At 37.0% G+C, this 21,172-nt stretch overlaps 2 protein-coding genes and 1 long non-coding RNA gene across 3 annotated transcripts in view; 2 read left to right on the forward strand and 1 right to left on the reverse strand.

Moving 5' to 3' along the window:
- Nucleotides 1-2,512, forward strand: part of LOC109505530 (uncharacterized) — a 26,415-nt gene extending 23,903 nt beyond the window's left edge. The window contains exon 2 of the long non-coding RNA XR_830833.2: nt 2,005-2,512. This is a non-coding gene — a long non-coding RNA (uncharacterized lncRNA). The remainder of the gene's footprint in view (nt 1-2,004) is intronic.
- Nucleotides 1,735-7,834, reverse strand: LOC105039087 (probable lipid-A-disaccharide synthase, mitochondrial). The gene is made up of 8 exons (XM_010915085.4): nt 7,387-7,834; nt 7,142-7,241; nt 6,935-7,040; nt 6,608-6,828; nt 5,936-6,014; nt 3,346-3,584; nt 2,597-2,823; nt 1,735-2,182 (listed from the first exon to the last, which is right to left on the reverse strand). The coding sequence occupies exons 1-8, from the start codon at nt 7,629-7,631 to the stop codon at nt 1,981-1,983; spliced, it is 1,419 nt and encodes a 472-aa protein (XP_010913387.1). The 5' UTR covers nt 7,632-7,834; the 3' UTR covers nt 1,735-1,980.
- A 9,880-nt stretch (nt 7,835-17,714) lies between these two features.
- Nucleotides 17,715-20,432, forward strand: LOC105039089 (GDSL esterase/lipase At2g04570). Its single transcript, XM_010915086.4, has 3 exons — nt 17,715-18,122; nt 18,448-18,943; nt 20,050-20,432. The coding sequence occupies exons 1-3, from the start codon at nt 17,742-17,744 to the stop codon at nt 20,241-20,243; spliced, it is 1,071 nt and encodes a 356-aa protein (XP_010913388.1). The 5' UTR covers nt 17,715-17,741; the 3' UTR covers nt 20,244-20,432.
- The last annotated feature ends 740 nt before the right edge of the window (nt 20,433-21,172 follow it).

Raw genomic sequence — 21,172 nt, forward strand, 5'->3', positions numbered from 1 at the left:
TCGATTCTTGTTTAATCTTTCAGGAAGGTTTCGAAATATTCTGTACCATTGGAAACCGCACCAATGTGAATTGCACTTGCATGCTGAATTTGCTACTGCGACGAGAAGGCATCAACCTCTTACAATTTATTTTTGTCCCTCCAAATAAGTGCCGGTCTAACCTTCCAGTCCCAAACCAACCCTCCAGTCCCAAACAATATTTTTAAAAATTCATTTTTTTACAGATAAAAAATTATTTAAAAAATTATATTTTTTGAAATAAATATTTATTAAATAATATTTAAATAATAAAATAATTTATTTATATTTTTTATATATTAAAAAATAGTTCAAAAATCTATTGATCATGTTCTTTTATATTATTATTTTTCTGAATAAGTTATTATGATCTATCTATATTTTTCATAATATCTTTTATTATATAAATATTATATTATATTATATTATTATAATATAATATAATATATTAATATATATCATTATATATAAATTATATTATATTATTATTATTGTAATATTTTATATATATCATAATATATTAATATATTATTATATTGTTATATATTATTATAGTATATAATACTATATTGTAACATATTATACTATATTATATTATTATACATTATTACATATAATAATATAATATATTATTATATTATTATAATATAAAATATTAATATATTATAATATTATATTATATTAATATGTTATATTAATATAATATAATATATATTTTATAACATTATTATATATAATAATATAGTATAATATTTTATAAAATATTAATATATAATATATAATATTATTATAATATATTATAGTATATTATTGTTGTAGTATTATATTATTATAATATATTATATAAATATTATATTATATTATATTATTAGATTAAAGATATATTAGGAATGAATTAACAAGATTATTTTGCCGGTTGATAGAAAAATGATTAGCCATCTTCTATGTAGATAAAATTTTTCTTCGTTTCATAGGTAAGTATTATTTATAAAAAAGTAACTTATCCATCTTGAAAAACATAAAAATATGGATAAATTGATCAATAAAAAAATTGATTAATTTTTTTATGATATTTATCTATAAAAAAATAGATCCTTAATTTATAATCAAAAAAAATGCTGCAGATTCTTGAAAAATAATTTATTAATGTAAAATTCTCACATGGAAAATGTTAAATGACCAGGCAACTTTTTCTGAAGGTCCTTACATGATAATTTGGATCTTAAATTCACCAATGTTACATTTCTGTGCCAAGAACTACAGCCTGAACACCTTTGAACTGATGACCGCATCTGTAGCTAGCTCACAATCATCCTTCGGAGGAGTTCCCTGTTTCATCTACATGACCTCAGGTCCTCAACCTACCCCATTTCCCTTACCCGAACGACATCTGAAATATGACATTCACTGGCTGAAGCCACCAAACATGCAGTACGGGTTTTGGATTCTCCCACTCATTAGGTCAGCCACTAATGTCTGTCTTAAGCAACAACAAGCTTAAGCTTTGGAATATCTGGTGCAGTTTTTCCTCTGAAAAATCATGTAGAAATGGCAAGTGTGGTAAAAGTATGACCAATACAAATCCTCCAATTGCTAATTAATCGGAATGGGCCAAAATTTGATCAAGCCCAACTCAGGTGTCGTCGATCCTGTCTCTTTGATTATAGCGTTTGACTTAAAGAGTAACAGACCCAATTCAATTGGAGAATACATGCATAAAGCGAAAGTCCCAAATTAAAATTTAGTAACCATGGTGTCTTACAGTCAAATGCTTCTTTTCAGAGAAAATGAGGGCCTAAGGCCCAGTGTGGTCTTCCATTCAAATGTTAAAACAGACGAGGGCTAGTTTTCAAAATTATCCTTTTGCATATATCCAAAAAGAATATCCTAAAACATCAATATAAATTGCATGCAGAAAAAATAAATAAGTAGTCTATGTTGATCTTTGAGAAGCCAAAATAATTAACTTTGATCGGATCTTCGCAGTTCTGCATCCAGTGTTTTTGATGCAGCAATCATGCTAGGGCAGCAAAATGTGGATGACAAACCAGATTCTCGAAGAACTGAACTGCTTATGCTTTCACTGGGATGATGGAGAAGTTCGAGGACCTTTTGCGCTGCTGAAGCTTGCCGATCACGAACATTGTCGTCAGTAACTACTCTGCTGCAGGGTCAACCACAGAGATATATTACCAATTACACAATTATGTCAATCTGGGAAGTAGGAAAGGACAATGACCATCCTGAAATGTATCAACAAGAGTAAATGGGTCTGGTGAGCCAAACTCAGGACCCTAAGGGTTCTCACACATCTCGATGGTCAATGATGTTTCAATTGTCAGTGGAACTATAGCACCAGGATGCCAGAAGAGGCCAGATATTGGCTGTAAATGGTTCCTCATTGATCCTTTTTCATCAAATTGTTTCACATAGCATGTGATAGATATTTGGAGCTTTAGATGTAAAATGTTTTTTGTAAAAATTGATGCAATGATACTAGGCCCCAACTCCCACATCAAAAGAGAAGCAAATTAAAAGGATAAAATCCTGAAAAATGGAAATAAGCAAGAAGTATTACCTAAGAATTGCAGCTAGATTTTCAGATGTGCATGCACGGAAAAGGACTTCAGGTAGAACGGCCGAGTTCAAAATAATGTTGGGAAGGGAGATAAAGTTTAACTTCGTCTTGTATCGGATCAACCATTCTGTCAACAAATGCGCTTGATATGCAACTATGCAGGGTAACCCTGCTAGCTGTAATTCCATAACACCAGTACCAGAAGTACATAATGCAGCTGTACTTGCCTGCAAAAAGTTCAAAACAATGATTCAGATTTCAAATGTGGTAATGAACTTGCGCTAACTTCTTGACCTATCTGATTCTGGATTAGTCTCATAACAGAAGAGATACCACCATTTTAGGATGCTTAGGCACAACTTCACAAGAATAGACACTATGGAACGTATGCACTTAGTATGTCCCGCAAAACAGAGAATGACAGAACTGAGGAATAGTCGAGCCAATAGTAATATTCTTTAAGTCAAAAATAAGTGGAATTATATGCTAATGCTTTTTTTAAAGAAAAATCAGTAAAACCATATGCAATGTTGGAACATTACAAATACTGGCGAAGCATGTCCTCGTCACAATTTCTAATGAAACATACTAGGCTGCTTCTCTTCATGCATGATTTCAAATGGCCATGCTACCTGGAGTCTTTAAACAGATCAAAAAACACTATAGTGACTAAAGAAAAATAGAATCTACAGAGTTATTTAAAGCTACAAATATCACTAGCATGCTATGAAGAACTGTGATGGACATACACTGAATGCATTATATCTTTTGTCAAGGGATGCCCCAGATATCAATATGGCTGATAATGACGATGACTGAACCTCTCTATTAATGTAGGCCTCCACATCACGATTAGGAGCAACAAGAATGATTATTGACAAATCAGTGAATGGCTCTTTTAGTAGTTGTACTGCTTGTAAATAAATAGGAAGCATTCTAGTGACCTCTTGTAATCTGCTTCCAGGTAGTAAGGTAATGACTGTGGCTCCTGTCAGATATAATTTTTTTGTCAGCAGATGGAAATCACTGGCTACTTGGCTATGAGCAAGCAAATTTTATGGACTCAAAAAAGGGAAGACAACAAAGCATGGCTTGCTTAAAAGTTGGTTCAATCAGAGCATTGTATGGCATACGCATCTGGCAATCACAAATAAATGTACTGCAGACTGTAGTCACAGCAGATTCCAGCAGTCATTAGAAAAGTCTAAACAAACTTATTTCTTAGTAGGCTTAGACTTCTAGGAGGCCAAGGGAGAGAATGGAGAGTGGTTGGTCTGCAAAACATGGTATTTGAGATACCATGAATCATCTTAAATTAATTAGGGTATTTCATTTATAGCGGCAATTGGGAAATCTGATGATAACCATATGCTCACCCCTTCGAACCTGTTAATATTTGCACCTTTGTCTATCTATCATATAACATTATATTCACCAAACATCATAGTTAGGCACCTCGGCAGTCTCCTAATCATTTAAATCAGCAGTTTCTTTCTCATATACAAACATTTCAAATCAAGATCTGCAATTCTAACCCATCCCAATCATACTATACCGTAGCAATAAGGCATGGAGGTTCGGTTCAGTATATAAGCTAAACCAGTTCATACTAGCCTAAATTGAATGGAACCACCTGTACCATCCAGTACCAACCCACACTGCCCGGAACCAACCCGTACCATCTAGTTTCAGGCAATGCCATGGCTGTAAGTAATTTTAAAAGAAAAGTTGGAAGCTTGCCTTGGTATGGGGTGCATACCAAACCATACCAAACTAGAAATATACCGGTATGGTTCTTGGTACCAGTTTTGTGGACCTAAGACTGCATAAACTCTTAATACATTTTTATATGTAATTTTGTAAGTTATCAGAACTTTCAATTGTTAGACATTTTATCTAAATATGATAGCAACAAGCATGACAAAAGTAAATCAATCAACGAAAGGAAAAGTCTACCAGGCATAAGAGGTTTACCAAAATTGATAGAAAATTTGGGCATCAAAAGTCGATAGCATGTGGTATAGTTGAGGTCCATAGGATATGGGAGGGTACAAGGTAATCTGGTTGGTGTGAAAGGAATGCAATAGGAGTATTCAGTACTTGAGTTTTCAATGGTCTATGATCTAGCAATAGGAAGAACATATTTTAATAGGAAATGTGCATATTTAGTTATGTAAAAAGACCAAGTGGTCATGCATCAATTATTCTATCTTGCAAAAAAGATAGAAAATGGCATGCACTAATTGTAATGTGATGCCGCGGAAAGCTAAGAAAACGCCTCACAATTAAGATGTGTTTAGTGACTCCTTACTTTGCAGACTTAGGAAAGTTCTGGCAAACAACAATAAGGCTCAAAATGTTGCATGTTTTGGGCTGTTGGGAAATAAAAAGGATCCAAGAAAGCAAGATGAATGTGATAAAATAGGAATTTTTAGAAAGATGTGAAGCATAGAAGTTAGATGAGTTATAGAAGTCATGCCGTTCATAAGAAAATGATGGAGAACCAACTGAGACAAGAAAAGCTTGTGTGATGAAGATTCCAGCATGATAAAAGGAGGCACTTAGATTTCTGTTGAAATGTCAATCAAGATTGTGAAGTACAAGCCCTTACGTTATGAAAAAGATCAGGCAAGGCTTGAGTATTTCCAGTGGTAGCAATAAATAGGAGTCCCCAGCAAAAGAGGATTGTAAAGATAATCCAACTAGTTAGGATAAAGCTTGATGGTTGTTGTTAATGTAATTGCAAGAGAAGTGAGGATATTACACAACATTGTTGATTAATTACGTTTGAAATGAAGAACTAGAGACACATTAATATAAGAAAAACTCTCATTGCTACACTAGTGCAACAACCACCAAAATGCCCAAAACAATCTTCAAAATGTTTGAATTTGGATTAGGCCTTAAACCCAGACTGACTTTTGAACCTTGATGATGATATGGCCTTTCAATATTAGCACTAAGGGTCAAGCTGACCTAAGTATGAAAGCAAAATCTTGCCTAACCGGTGATAGAATATGCAAAAACATCCACATCTACTTCGTGTTATTTATCTCGATGTCAGTTTTTTGAGTATATCAGTAAAGTATGTTGCTGTGTTGTTGTTGTGTAGTAAGTTGCTGGAGGGATGGGGAAAAAGAGAAAAAAAAAAAAAAAAAGTCTGATAAGGCTAAATGTCTCCATTTTTTTTTAAGCAACAAATGCCATTATTTTTTATAAACCTGCCACACAAATTTTGAATCAACATAATTTATACTTACACAGCTAGTAACAACATAATCTTACCTTCAATATGGAAACATGAACATAATACAAGTAAAGAAAAGTAAGTCATCTAACCAGGGGACAGTCCATGTTCACATCGAAAAGCATCACCACTTCTTCGCATCTTTCGCTTATTTGATGCTGGATCCAAGTCCTCCACAACAAAGTTCGACCAATGTCAAGTTATAGAAACTAATTGTACATGAGGAACAAATAACAGGATATCAAAAATTGAAAAACAATTTGAAAGCAATACATTGGTTCACTTCTGTTTGGTGGGCAGGATGATTTGTTTTCAACAAACTAAAACAGAGGATTTTAAACTTGACATCTCGTTATAACTTCACATACTTTTATCCTTGGCATAGTTCTTATACCTACTAATAGTCGACATATCATGTCAGGAAACATCTGTGTATATTTTAGCCTCCTCACTAAAAATCAAACTACAGCAATATGTTAGCCCGTGGTCGAGATGTAAATTACATATCAGAACCCCTAGTATTTGATGAAGGCTTGTGTTGGAACTGAAGAAAGGGCGTAGAACCAAATTGTGGAAGATCTACTACAGCATAGACTTGGGAGGGTTGTCAGATAAGTATTTGGATGGCTCTACTTCTCAGGCCTTGTATTACTGATTTTCAGAGCACTGGAAAAAGATACTGAAAGAAAATGAATTTGAATCTACTCGAATTACTTATATATAATCCATGCACTAATAACAACAAGATCAGTGAGAACTTGTACCAAGCCCAGGTGAAGAGCATCTTCCAACACGGGATGACCAACATAGCTAGCAGCTAAGCCATTCCATCTACAAACTTCAGCTTCAAAGGGAAGAATACACAGGATATGGTCCACAAATTGACGTAGCCTCTCCAATCTACGTTCACCCCCTTTCCATGCCCAGAATGACGGCGCAACATAATGGACATGTACAGGTCTATCCTTTTCACCCCTAAATACATCTGTGAAACATATGATTCAACATCTTCCAGCTAAAACCTTAAATTTCCACAGAATTGCACAACAAAAAAAAAAAAAATCCTTTAAGCAGCAGCAGAAGCTGATTACCATTGAGCTGATCTAGAAGCCGGAAAGAGAACCCTTTGGAGTCAACCGTCACCACAACATGAGGCCGAAAAGAAATAGCAGCTTCAACAGTTTCCTTTAGTCTAGCCTGTAACATTCCATCCGATGTCGAGCACAAGATATCAAATGAAACGAGCTAAGTATGTTTAATTTTTCAAGAAGAAGAAGTAGATCCCCGTGCAAGTTCACCCTAAAATTAATTATATGTGGCAGCAATTCCCACAAGCCCATGACTGCGAGGTCTTCCATGGGAAAGATTGGTTGCAAGCCTTCTTTACGCATCGAGTCCCTGAAACGTATCTAGAGCTCAGTTTCTTTCCGACTTCTATGTATGTGGATCGTCACAAGAAAACCCAAGAAGCGAAAAGGGCAAAGAGGGGGGAGAGAGAGAGAGAGAGGGGGGGGTGGGGGGGGGGAGGAGAGGATGGACGAACCCGCCAACGCCAGCGAAGTGGACAGGGTAGGGGGAGAGCTTCTTGAGGGAGGCCATGAGGCGGGAAGCGATGGAGTCGCCGGAGACCTCGCCAGCGACGAGGAAGGCCCTGAGCTCGCCGTCTCGGGCGGCCATGTCGATGGCTGCGCGGGACGACAAAGGTCGCGTCGCCGTCCGGGTCATCCTCCACGGCCTAAACCTGTGATTGCCGGGCCTCGCGGCCCCGATCGCTCTCAATAGCATCATCTACTGCTTCGTAGTAAATCCCCGGATTTGTGAGGAGAAAACCCTTGCAGGGTTTAAGACACCGACCGCCTCGTGCTTCCCTCGGCCTCGCGTTTCAAAAAATTTAGGCCTTTTCAAGATATATACAATTTTGTTGGTAATTTTCGATAGGGGATGCAAAGGATCGGACAGAGATCAAGTACTCGCCTCAGGATAGAGCGAGGAAGATACATAGCGTTAGATATGGGAGATCGAACCGGCAAAAATTATTTTTTATACAAATTAAAAAAAATAAACAAAAATATATGCTCATAACTCTTAACTTAAAACAAAGTTTCAAACTGATGCTTCAACTGTCGGAAACATTCCAAACTAATCCTCAAACTCGCCACTAGCAGATGGCATTGGCCTGTCATTATTAAATAACCAAAATATCTTCATCCACTTCAAAAAACTTCGGGTATTTTACGGCCACACTAATAATAAATAAAAAAATTTGAAGTACTATGAGCTCTATGCGATAGATAATTCTTCGTTACAAGCTATAAATTAAGAATGCTTTGAAATCTATGCAGATGGATAAGTGGAGAGATTCAGAGTGCTTTAAGACCTACGTCATAGATGATGCTTAACTGTAAGTCATATATTAAAAATATTTTGAGATCTATAAGATGGATAAAAAAAAAAATTCGGAGTGCTTTGACATTTATACACCAAGTAATTCTTAATTATAAGTCATACGTAAAATATGCTTTAAGATCTATACAAAGGATGTGGAATTCGGAGGACTTCAAGATTTATTTGGTAGGTGATCCTTAACTAAAGACTATAAAGAGATGTTTGGTCCGCAACCAAAATCAGAATAGAAATGAAAATCGGAATGGCTTGAAATCAGAATTAAAATGGTCAAATCTTCCGAAGCGTTTGGTTCGTGACTGGAATCGGAATCGAAATTGAAATGAAAATTTGAATCTATAGAGGAGAGTAGGAATTGAGTTCTATATAGATTGAGCCATTCCTATTTCACTTCGAAATTAGAATCGGAATTGGACCCCTTCTAACTAAATGGTTGGAATGGGAGTCACCCATTCTGATTCCAGACTCCCACTCTCCCAAATCAAACATCTCTTAAATATACTTTGAGATTTATGTAGATAGATGAATGAAAGAGATTGAAGTACTTTAAAATCTATGCAATGGATGATCATTAACTATAGTTCATTAGTAAGGGTACTTTGAGATCTATACAGGCAAATGAAGGAGTTTAGAGTGCTTTGAAATTCATACAATGCACGATCCTTATTGTTATGAGGTTATACCGCCTCGGTGTTTATCCTCGATTTGAGTCTTCGAGTGCAATGTTTGACCAGCAGTCGAGGTGTCGAGATAGATCTCAATGGCGAGCATTATCTGGATGTCCTGTTGCTTCTATGAAAGAGCTCTCATCGCCATGGCTCCAACTCAGGTGGCTCCTAATATCGAAGGGCTAAGATTTCGATTTGAGAAGCTGAAAGGAAGCGGATGACCCCATCAGACTTCATCTCCAAACATTGCCCTTGTTTAGTTACCGACGACCGCATCGGGGTACTGCCGACCTTTTGTTCGGACCTAAGCCGATGACTTCCAAAGTCATCAGGGACATTGAGCCATTACAAAGAGAATGTGGGCTTGCACCACATTCTTTAAATATTAGAGGGTTACAAGAGAACTCCTGATGGTTACGAGTTAATGTCATTAATTGACCACTATCCACGATGACATCATTAAATCATGATTCTCTATCATAATTATCAGTTATCAAAGTAATATATTTCTCCTTCCTCTATAAAAGAAAAATATAGAGAATCCTTTGGTAAGCTTTTTTAAGCTAGAAAAGCACTCTTTTGCTAAATTCTCCTTAATTATTTCTAAAGCTCCGACTAACTTAAGTATCGGAGGGTCCTCCATCAAAGAATCTTTGGTGATCGAATTTTTTTTGCAGATTTCAAGAGCGTTTAAACGTCCTTAGATCACTACTAACAACCTAGCTCCACGTTGGATCACTGCCGACCTAGCTACTCCTCGACTCGGAGCCTTACTGCAACATTTAACTATATACCAATACTAAGGAAGCTTTGAGATTTGAACAAGTAAATGACCTCGAAGTGATTTGAAATAGATGTGGTGGAGGGTCTTTAACTATACATCATATACTAAGGGTCTTTTAAGATTTGTGCTAAGACTTTACAAACAATTGATATAAAGAATGTTTTTAGTCATAATACAATTTTATGGCACAATGTGATGGTCACATAATACTATTCTGATAATGGACAAAATCATTTTGGAATGATTTGGAAACTTGAAAGATTGGTTTGAATTTTTTTTAAATTGAAGAAGTGTTACAATAATTTTTTTAATATATCTTTGTACTTTACATAACAAAATATAAATAAAAGATAAGAATATAACAAACCAAATTTTCAACGATAATAGGAACATAACAAAAATGTACCATTTTTTAAGAATTCAAATGGCTCTTAAACTAAAAAGTTAATCAACTAAAAAAAATGAACAACTAAGCTTCATGGCATGTAATATTTTACATACTCAATCTTTCTCACAAGTAAAGCTACTAAGATAAAAGATAGAGAGCAAATTTGTAAAGCGTTATGTATACATTCGGGTTGGATTCGGAGTAGATTTTACCATCACCCATGCGCATCCTCTATTTGTTAAGGTTTCAAGGATTAGGTAAAATCACCTTCTAGTAGGATCGAGTCAGATCGGATAGTCAACGGGGTTGAGTAAATTATCATCCTTAATTTTCAAAAAATCTGATCATAAATAGTTTATTTATGAAAAAGAAATAGATCACGAGACCATGTGACATTACATGTTCTATATACCATTATATCACGATTGTAAGCGCCCGCCTAATCTTTCTTAGTTCTTAACATAAATAGTGTATACATTTTTTTAGCTGAGATAAGTGAATATTAACTGCAAAGAGCAGCATACATGACGTAAACATGCATTTTTGGGGATGCGAACAACTTCTAATTGATGTCTCAAACCTTTTATATGTTGATAGCTCGGCCTGTTTTTGGATGCCATATATGGTTACTTCGTCAATTAATTAAAAAATAAAACCATGCCTTGTCTAATTTGTCCCAATGATAAATGTTAGAGAAGAAGCATAAATAAGCCAATAGGAAGGCTAGATTTGATTTCTCTTTCCCGTTATTTTCCGACAATATTTGCTATGATGAGAACGAACTCCATAATCAAGGCAATGGGCAAACTTACCTTCCGAAGGCTTCAGTTTCTGCAGGTCAGCAGCCAAGATTACATTTAGAAGCTGTACTTATATGTCTTGTTACTTAGCTTCTCCAATAACTACGCTGCTATATGCCACACTCATATTTACTTTGTGTCCATTAATTGGTCAATCAGGATTCGAGTAGTCACCAAGTTGATCCAACAACCAGATCAATTCACTCTGATTGGTTTAAAAACGAGCCATTTTCCCCACTCTTGCCAGATTTTAGTGAATAGATGCAGAGTTTGCTTGATCTCTTTCAGTTTTTGAAATTTATTAGTTCTAACCTAATATCATTAAAAATAAATTCATGTTAAATGGAGCTGCTGGGACTGAAATGTCCATTTTGAACTAAACTCCATACCATGCTATCTGAGTTCATCAAGTCGAAGGAGTTCTCCTATCAATGCATGATTGTGTGATGAACGAATTATCTCTCTCCCATCTTTTTTATTTCTTGAGCAATAATTATATCTATTAAATGCTCGACTCATTTAAATATACCAAATACATTTTACTGTTCTGAGGAAATTACTTTCTAGTGTATCTAGCTACTACCTTTTGTTACTTTGGACAAAAAGGCAATCAAAAATTTCTTTTTTTGCTTTATTGTCATATGATTTTAATGTTTGTGTCAAGATCAAAAAAAAAAAAAAGTTGCCTGAGTTTAACAGGTCACGCTGTATGGCTTTGGCCAACCAATTTGATCTGTGTTTCTCAGACCATAAACCTCGGGTAACGATTATGAATTAAGACCAGAAACAAATCAGTAGAAGAAAAAGTTCAAGCTATGTCCACTGGGGTTAGTAGATGGCATTCCTGAATGGATGGCTGGGGCCTAACTCGGCCTGGGTGGCCGAAAAGTTTTGGAGTCTGGCTCAGCGGACCAGAAAAGGTTGGCCCGGATGAAGGGTCATCCTAGTCAAGCAGACACCATTGATGTTGCCAACATGTCATAATTCTTACATTTCCAATGTTACGTGCCATACTGATTTTTTGGCAGTTAAAAGGGCATCAGTTTGGACAAATATCCTTGCCTGAACGACAACAAATAACGGGACATTTGATGACTGAAGCCAACCGAACATATAGTGGATGATTGATTCGATCTCACCCACTTGTCTGACGCAAATGTCTGCCTCTGTAATATTTAAGATCAGATGACCTCAAACATATGATGCAAGAAGATGAAAGAATCTAAATCAGGCATGTAAGATAGCCTGACACCATGAACTATGGAAGACCTCAACCTGCTCGTTGATAAGAAAAAACCATTTTTGGTTTTGTATCTCCAGTGTCTTCACACCTACATTGTTTGGCTTACAGTAACAGATCTAATTCATTTCCAACAGAGAGCGAGCGAGAGAGAGAGAGAGATCAATTGTTTGGTACCTGCATAGAGCAAAACTAAAACTAAGAAGTACTCATGGTGTCCTACTCCTACAATCACATATTAAAACCAAAAAAAAAAAGACCAGTTCTGAAAAAAGTATGCGCTTATGACATGAATGCATTATTGCTGGTACAGAAACAAATAAATAGTCCCCATTGATCTTAGAGAAGCGAAAGTTGATTTTGATAGAGAGTGTTCACTGTTTTTCTTCACGCAGTAGAGTCAATGCTGCGATCATGCTCGGACAGCAAAATTGTTGATGAAGAACCCGATTCCTGAGATATTAAATTGCTCATGTTATTACTGAGAGGATGGAGAAGCTGGAGGACTTCTTCATCTGCTGAATTTTGATGATCGCGTAATTTGTCATCATGGACTACTTTCCTGCAGGCCAGCCACAGTTCACTATTTATCTAATAATGTCAATTTGGACGGTAGAAATGCACAAGGACCAATATAATAACAGGTGTAAATGGGACTTCCGAGCTGCATCGAGGCAATGTTAGGCTTGCCATCTGTTTTGATGATTCATATATTTCAGTTGTCTGAAGAACTAAATTGTCCGGTGGAACCATTCTGAAAGAGCATCTGAATTGAAGCACAAAGACCAGACTGGAACGTGGTTGTCCAGTCGTGATGTTTCAACTAACTGTCTGACACACCATATGATAATTAAGATCTTTAGAGCTTTCTGTAAGAAGTGCTTTTCTTCAAAATTAATGCAATCTTAATGTGTCCCAGACCCCTGCAAGCTATCACACATTGATAGAGATGAAAGGTGCAAGGACAAATTCCCGGAAAGTGGATTATGATTTAAAATATTACCTGAGAATTGTAGCCAGATTTTTGGAATGGCGTCAAAGAGGACTTGAGGTAACCACCGCGGTAGTAGCTGGTACAGAACACGCCTTGGCATCTGCTCCACGCGTCACAGATTCGAAGCCATACACAGCTGATTAAATAAAAAAATTTATCTCCCATGCTTGTGCGGGTGGAGGCATATGTAGTTTCTGATCTGCTGTATAATGAGATGGATCTGGAGGTGAGGTATGTACTCACCTGACATGGGATCTCTCTTCGGACGTGATGGAGAGGAGATTATGCTTATTACTCTCCCCATCGAATATTTACTCAGCGAGATTGGAGCTCTCATGATCACGCTCAAAAGGGGTTACTATGCCGATGAGCCCTCCGTCATCCTATTTCTCTTACCTAAAAGAAGAAAAAAAAAAAAAAAGGACTTGAGGTATGATAAATAAATTCAAAAGAACATTGGGAATGGAGATAAACAAATTGCTTCATCTTACATCATTTCGAATTTTGAAATGTGCTCTGTATGCAACTACATGGTATCTTTATCTATGATGATCCATTCAAGCATATATTTAGTTCCACATTGATTATTTGCTAGGAAGATCTTGAATATTTATATAGAATCCAGGAATCCAAATAATACCTTTCAGCTAATCTTTTTGGACGAGATCTTATATTAAAAGATATCATAGCCGACCCGACTCATAACTTATATGGATTAGTTAAAGGATACAGCAGTATGGATTCAATAGGACTAACCACAAACCGATCATAGTATTTATGAATAAAACTATGGAATTGGACCCTTAATTTGGCAAGGATGCCAGAGCTTAAACGAAAAGAGTATGTCAAGATCCATACGGATATGTATTTAGTCCCATTGATTATTCATTAGGAAGATCTTGAATATTTATATAGAGCTAGCCAAGGAACTCAAATAATACTTATATAGTCCCATAGCCTATGTGGAATAAGGGATACTGCGGTATGTTTTTATTGGGATTGATCATGGGTCAATTGTAGTGTTTATGAATGGATATATGGATTTGAATTTTTAGTTTGTCGAGGACGTCAGAACTTAAACGAAAAGAGTATGTGAGGACTCTTGCAAGCGTATATTTAATTTCACATCAGTTATTCGCTGGAAAGATCTTAGATAATTATATGAGATTAAAAAATTCAAATAATATCTTTTGACTAATTTTTTTAGATAGAACCTTGAATCATTACACTGCCAATTGCAATTTCATTATAGCTAACTAATCCTATAGACTGAATATTGCATACAATTGTGCTTAGATGCTCAGGCAGCATTGCACAAACATGGACACAATGCAAGGAATTGTGCACTTTTGCATTTCCCGCGATAGCGGGAATGATTGAAGGAACAGTCGGGCCAATGTTTCATCTTCGAAAACACGTTCTTCAAGTCGCAGCATCTAGAAAACATATGCTAAGGATTTTGCAGAAATGAGCAAGAAAGGAAACCATACATGAATTTGAAACATAACAAATGCTGTTTCTTGTACATATCTAGATTACTATTCCTGGCATACTAACATCACTTCCTTTCCTTTGAGCAAAGCACTGGAGATGCACCACAACATTTCATTGACAAATGAAATGAACTATACATGCAGAAAAGAGAGAGAAGAAAAAAGAGAGGAAAAGAAGGGGGATGTAAAAATTCCAAACCCAAGCAACCAATAAAGCAAACCCAACCAACACATCTATACTGTCTAAAGAAAAGCAGCACATGCCGACATTTCCAAATTCATGCATGATAGTTATTAAAAGAAAGACATGTATCACCAACATGCTAACACGAGTGTAGTGGACGTACACTAAATGCTCTATATTTTTCATCAAAGGATGTCCCGGATATCAATTTTGGCTGAAACTGACCATGACTATCTTTTTATGAATGTAGTACTCCACTTCGCGGTTAGGTGCAACAGCAATGACGGTTGACGAGAGTCTCTTTTCCTTCTATAGGTTTGTGAATAAATGAGGAGCATACGAGTGACATCTAGCAATGCTCGCAGGTAGCAAAGTAATGACTGTGGCTTTAGTCAGATACAGACACTTTGATTCAGTGGATGGAAAGCATCAGCTAGTCGCTAAGCAAAATTTATTGACTCAGAGTAGGGAGGGAAAAAAAAAAAACAAGCACGACTTCCCTGACACTCTGGTTCAATCGACAGAACATTGTAGAATTATATTGCATAGCACATTGCGATCTCAAATGAAACCAACCGCACTTAGTGCACAATCCAATAGTATTAGTTATGTAAAAAGAAGGCAAAAAAGATTTCTTTGTGAGTGCTTGGATACCAAGCTACTACATCATCTACCATGGGATTGAGTCGAAAATATGTTTTAAAATTCCGAATCAACTGAGTGAAGGGAAAGCTAAAAAAGATTATGGCGGTTGATTCCATGGCTTTGGATGAGGAATGCGACGAGAGGTTCATAACTTGAGTTTGTCATGACCTGAGATCTATCAATAGTAAACACATGGCAATGGAAGTGGATTACACTGTTATCTAGGTCCACAGGACATGAGAAAATAAATCTTCATTATGAAACGAGAGCTACCTGTGACCTATCCATAATAAATACTTTCTTGGAAACAAAGGTGTGTATTAAGTGGATCGAATGGTCATGATGATTTTTTTTTTCCCGAGGTTATCTGGAAATGCATTGTTGATGGATGAAACATGGAAAATTAAAAGAAAACCTGCTCTAGTGTGGAATCAAATGTCCTGCTGTACTACAAGAGTTTTCTCTGGACTCTCAAGATATTGTGGAACCATGAGGTACAAGAGGCAAAAAGAGAAAAGATGACTTGCATTTAACAATTTTAAATAATTTTTGTAATACGCCAGGTTCCGAAGAAGATGAAAGAGATTTATAGTTTCACTAGGATGGACAGAGACAGAAGATGCATATTAAATTATATATTCATAGAGGATGATAAAATTTTGGTGAAAGATTGGGTGATTAGACAAAACAGAACTTGTATTCCAGAAAATTATCAGACAAGAACTTACTAAGGAATTTGTTAAAGATACACAACAAGAAAAATTTTGAAGCAGTCTTTTATTCAGTTACAAAAATTGATTCGTACTCTCAAGATTTTTTGAAGTGTCCATATTTTTGGATACTTGGAATAACATTGCATCTAAGTGGCTTCCCCGCTCAACAAGTGTCGAGCTCTGGACTGTCCACAGAGGATATATTTTTTTTTCTTGTGATACAATATGGCTGGACGGACGCTCCAAAGTTGCGATGAAATTTGGCAAAAGTGCCGACACTTGCCACTTTTTTTAAAGGGCACGAACAAGTCCGCGTACATACATACATGCGTATATATTGGCTGTTATAATATGTCATGTTCCCATCCAAACAATACCAGTCTCAAATCTTAATTTCATTTGGATGCAATTGGATTAGGTAAGTTTGAGGTCCATATATACCTAGCCCATCCAGGGATTAGGTCCTAATTCAGGAACGATACCTAGTTTGTGGGTTTTAGGATTGCATCTAGTGGTAGTAAAGAGACGTAGAACTCATTTGAATCTAACGCACTTTTGAGTAAACGAGTCTAACCCACCTGCCCCGGAATCGTGGAAATGTCTAACTAGGTACAAGTGTCACCCTTGAATCAGTAACATGCCAACATAATAATCTTTATTGTTGTTAATACACTTATTGGATTTATTTCTCCATTGAATCAGAGGTATCCATCAATTATCCTTTTATTCTAAATTATTGACTTGCGTTTCACCAATGGAACAACATACGACTCATGAGGCCTGAGCGAAGGTGGCAGAAGAAATTTGAATTCATATGCTCAGCTGGGGTGGGCTAATGCCTTTGTCCTTGGCTAACCCAGCCCAAAACAATCATAATTGTATGCCTATAATTGATTCAGGCAAAACTAACTGTTCCAGGCGAGACACATGTAGCTTTCCGTATCTGCATCGATGCATGCTGTCCCTTAAATGCAGATTATCAGCGGCCAACCTCTTTCTTAATGGATGGCTTTGAATGCCCACTCCAGTTGGTGGTGGCCGTCGGCGACAGCAAAAAGATCACAAGATTCGCAGCGATTGCAAACTTTTCTGCCTTTTTTTTGGGGGGGGGGCAGTTGCCCAACATTTTCTTTGGATGGATTCTACCAACCAATTCTCACAAGGAAGGCCTATTACCATATGCATATTTGTCATAATAGTGCATGAGTTCAAACTTTAAAGTCCAGTTTAACCACAAAAACATAGGGTGATGATTAATGAGGACTCAAGTTTTGATAATTCAGTCACATCAAAGCCTACTAATATTCTTACAAAAAAAAAAGAAGCCTACCTAATAACGTTATTCATCGAATAGCCATGTCACACCTTCAATCGGCTCCCACCTCCGTCGCCCCCCCCCCCCCCCCCCAAAACGTTCGCACTAATCGGTAAGCTGATCATGATTCATTAAGTCGCCCCACCAAACATTAACACCTACACAGGGGGGGCCTAAACCCCATACTCCTCCTGTCCTCAGCATTATTTGCCTTTAAAATACATTTCTTGTTCCACTCTCTTTATTTTCCTAACAGTGAGAGAGGGAGGAAATGAGATGGACCATTATGAACCTCCTATTACTCCCATTGATGATGTTCTGGTTACTACCACCACCCAAGAATGCCGCCACCGCGGAAGTGCCGGCGATCATAGTGTTCGGTGACTCGACGGTCGACACGGGGAACAACAACCGGATCTCGGCACTTCTCAAGAGCAACTTCAGACCCTATGGGCGTGATTTCATGGGTGGGAAGCCCACCGGGCGGTTCAGCAATGGCCGGCTGGCGACCGACTTCTACTCGGAGTTTTACGGCCTTGGTCCCTTCGTGCCAGCTTATCTTGATCCCAAGTATGGGATAGAGGATTTTGCCACCAGAGTTTGCTTCGCATCTGCTGGCTCTGGGCTGGACAATGCTACGGCCAACGTTCTGGTAACTCATCATTCTATTCAAGACCAGTTGGCCTGAATACAATTCATATTCTAAGATGATAGATGGTTGTTCATTATTTTTCTTGATGATTTAATCTACAAACCTAAGGTAATTAACAGTCTCATCATGTTGACATATATGTCCGGCATAAACAAATGCATGCAGAGAATCCATATATGCCAGTATAGTAGTTAAGCTTCCGAGCAACAGGATTAATGAATATTTAGCATTCAAATATATATAATTTTCTTCTAATCGCCAGCACTTAAGCCTTGGGTGTCGCACTTACAGCCAGTGATCTCTCTTCTTTCTTTTCTGATACAAGTCTGTGATACCCTTGCGGATGCAAGTCCAGTACTACAAAGAGTATCAGACTAGACTGAAGAGCTATCTCGGAGAGGAGAAGGCCAAGCATACGTTGAGGGAGGCCGCGTATGTCATTAGCATCGGGACTAACGATTTTATCGAGAATTACTTTGCCTACACCACGGATCGATACATGCAATTCACCGTCGGTGAGTATGTGGACTTCCTCGCGGGTCTCGCCCGTGACTTCTTCGAAGAACTTTACGCTTTGGGGGCCCGAAAGATTGGCTTCACAGGACTGGGTCCGATAGGGTGTGTGCCCTTGGAACGGAGCCTGAACTTTATAACCACGGCCGGTTCATGCATGGAAGAGTACAACGAGGTGGCAAGAGACTTCAATGCAAAGCTGCAAGCCGTCATTGATGAGTTGTGTGCCACTCTGCCGGGCATCCAACTGAAATTAGCCCCCGTGTATGACTTCTTTGTTTACGTCTTGCAAAATGGATTTCTATATGGTAAGTTCCTCTCCACAATTTAGTCTTTAATTTGGTTATGAAATATTTAATATTAACAACTTACCGTGACGTTTTGGTTGATTGATGAGATGGGTCCATCCCGGTCATGTTAGATGGGAAGCACTAACCTTAACTATGGATATATTCCCCTTAGATGGGCCAGGATTTCACTGTTTTTTTATTCTAGTCCTGATGTGCAATATAGATCCTCTTAATGTCCGACAAGAAATCAAAAGCTAGCTTGCTGTGACAGGGGATAGGTGTCGGACATCAAAGCCATTGCTTCATTGCCCTGGAACAGTCGACCGCTCCACCTTCCGTTGCATGTTACCTCCCATGTTGTTTCTAAGGAGAATTGCAAAAGCTATTTATTGATCAACCATAGTTACATATACTTTTTGAGAAAAATTAAATCAGTTCTTCATTGCTTCATTTCGATGAGATTATAAAACTAGAACTACAATGTCCATAATTAACTACATTTATATTTAGTCAATGAGTTATAAAATTAATTCAGCAAGCCAAACCACATATGGTATATGGGGCTGAAAAAAGATCGGATAGCTTATCAATCTATAATCTCTGCTGGATCTTGATCCAGCCGATTTGAGTAACAAATAATTCAGCAAGCCAACTATACCTGGAGTGGTGTACCATGTTTGACAAAATAGCCATGGTAATTATAGATAAGCTACACCAGATAGAAATTGGACCCTTGTTTTCAGCCTATGTTTAACAATACAAATTAAGGTACACTATTTAAGAGGAGCAAATGAATTTTACCAATTAATGTTGATGATCATGCTTAGATCAAATAAACCAATAGGGCAACTGAACTGGGTTTGAACCATGTTTAATTGAATTCTTACACAAACCAGGTCTCAACTTCTCATATCGGTCTAACTCCCGATATGATAGGGTAACTGTTTTGTTACTCCAAATTTGCTTTCTGTAGGATCTACCAGATTTGAAACAGCACGAGTAAATAAACAAGTAGACCAGCAGATCCAAGTGATAATATTTCTGGCTAAAATAAGCATCGATAATGGGTTAGCTTTGATCCTAACCTTTTTTTCTCTCTCTCTCTCTCTCTTTTTCACTTGGAGGGTTTGAGAACGTCGAGTTCGGATGCTGTGCCACTGGAACGATCGAGGTGGGATACACATGCAATGAATTGAGCCCATTCACGTGTCCAGATGCAAGCAAATACGTATTCTGGGACGCCGTCCACCCAACTGAGAAGGCGGGCCAGATCATTGCTGCGTACTTGTTCAACACCACAGTCGGACAATTCCAATGAATCAAAAAATAGCTACTTTTCAAGACATTTACCCATGAAGAACGTTGACGTTTTTTTCTGTTTGTCTTTTCCTTTTTCTTCTTTAGATTCATATTCAATTGGCTTCATATATATTTAGTGATTATGTCACATGTAAGTTTCTATACTCACAGCCTGCTCAACTTTGTTACTAAATCTTGTTGAATTTGATTTGGCTTTATGGAACCTGCAATCTTCTGCAAGAAATTTGATTAAGAAAAACATCAAGACCTTTCAATATTCCAGATGAATTCTTTTTCTTTGCACCCAAGAAAAGACCATTGCGTATATCCTACAAAGATGAACAAGGTTTTAGATTTGATATTTGAACAATGAATGCTTGAAGTCATTCTTTCCCCTTCCTTCCATCAAGGCCCTAGGGTTATATGCCGGCGTATATATAATTGTATGATAAACCCTACAGGAATGGAATTGACAACTTACACTTCATGTAGGAGAGTAAACAAGAGCACTGACTATCATCGGAGCTCCCCAATTTTTTTGACAATTTCTACTATTGTTTATGTTGTGCAATGCTGGATTTGAGGTAAATTTTCTTACCAAATTCTGGAAAATCAAATTTGAACCATTTGATGAGGTCTTATGCTTCTGTTTAAATTTTTTTTTTTTAAAAAAAAAAAAAAACCTTAACGTAGAGTTGACTTAAGATGGAAAAGATATCATCATGAAGGAACAGTACTTTAATGTGTGATTGGATAACTAGCAACACAATACCCAATATTCATCAAAAAAATCTATATCCTGACCCCCTCCATCCACCACCACCAAAAAAGGAAAAAAAAAAAAAGAAGAAGAAGAAGAAGAAAAGAAAACAGACACAGATAGCCCCCCCACCACCCAAACAAAAAAGAACAAAGAAGCAAGCACCGAGTATGAAATATATAAGTTTA

The sequence above is a fragment of the Elaeis guineensis genome, chromosome 1 (genome assembly GCF_000442705.2).
Source record: "Elaeis guineensis isolate ETL-2024a chromosome 1, EG11, whole genome shotgun sequence".
Lineage (NCBI taxonomy): Eukaryota > Viridiplantae > Streptophyta > Magnoliopsida > Arecales > Arecaceae > Elaeis > Elaeis guineensis.

Bases quoted from the DNA above. Each gene is read 5' to 3' on its own strand.
- LOC105039087 (XM_010915085.4), bottom strand. From the start codon at position 7,631: ATGATGCTATTGAGAGCGATCGGGGCCGCGAGGCCCGGCAATCACAGG. The intron at 6,015-6,607 runs GTACAAGTTCTC...TTTGTTGTGGAG, and splicing joins ATGCTCTTCACCTGGGCTTG to GACTTGGATCCAGCATCAAA. The intron at 3,585-5,935 runs GTTAGATGACTT...TATATCTGACAG, and splicing joins TGAACATGGACTGTCCCCTG to GAGCCACAGTCATTACCTTA.
- LOC105039089 (XM_010915086.4), top strand. From the start codon at position 17,742: ATGAGATGGACCATTATGAACCTCCTATTACTCCCATTGATGATGTTC. The intron at 18,123-18,447 runs GTAACTCATCAT...TTCTGATACAAG, and splicing joins ATGCTACGGCCAACGTTCTG to TCTGTGATACCCTTGCGGAT. The intron at 18,944-20,049 runs GTAAGTTCCTCT...TTTCACTTGGAG, and splicing joins GCAAAATGGATTTCTATATG to GGTTTGAGAACGTCGAGTTC.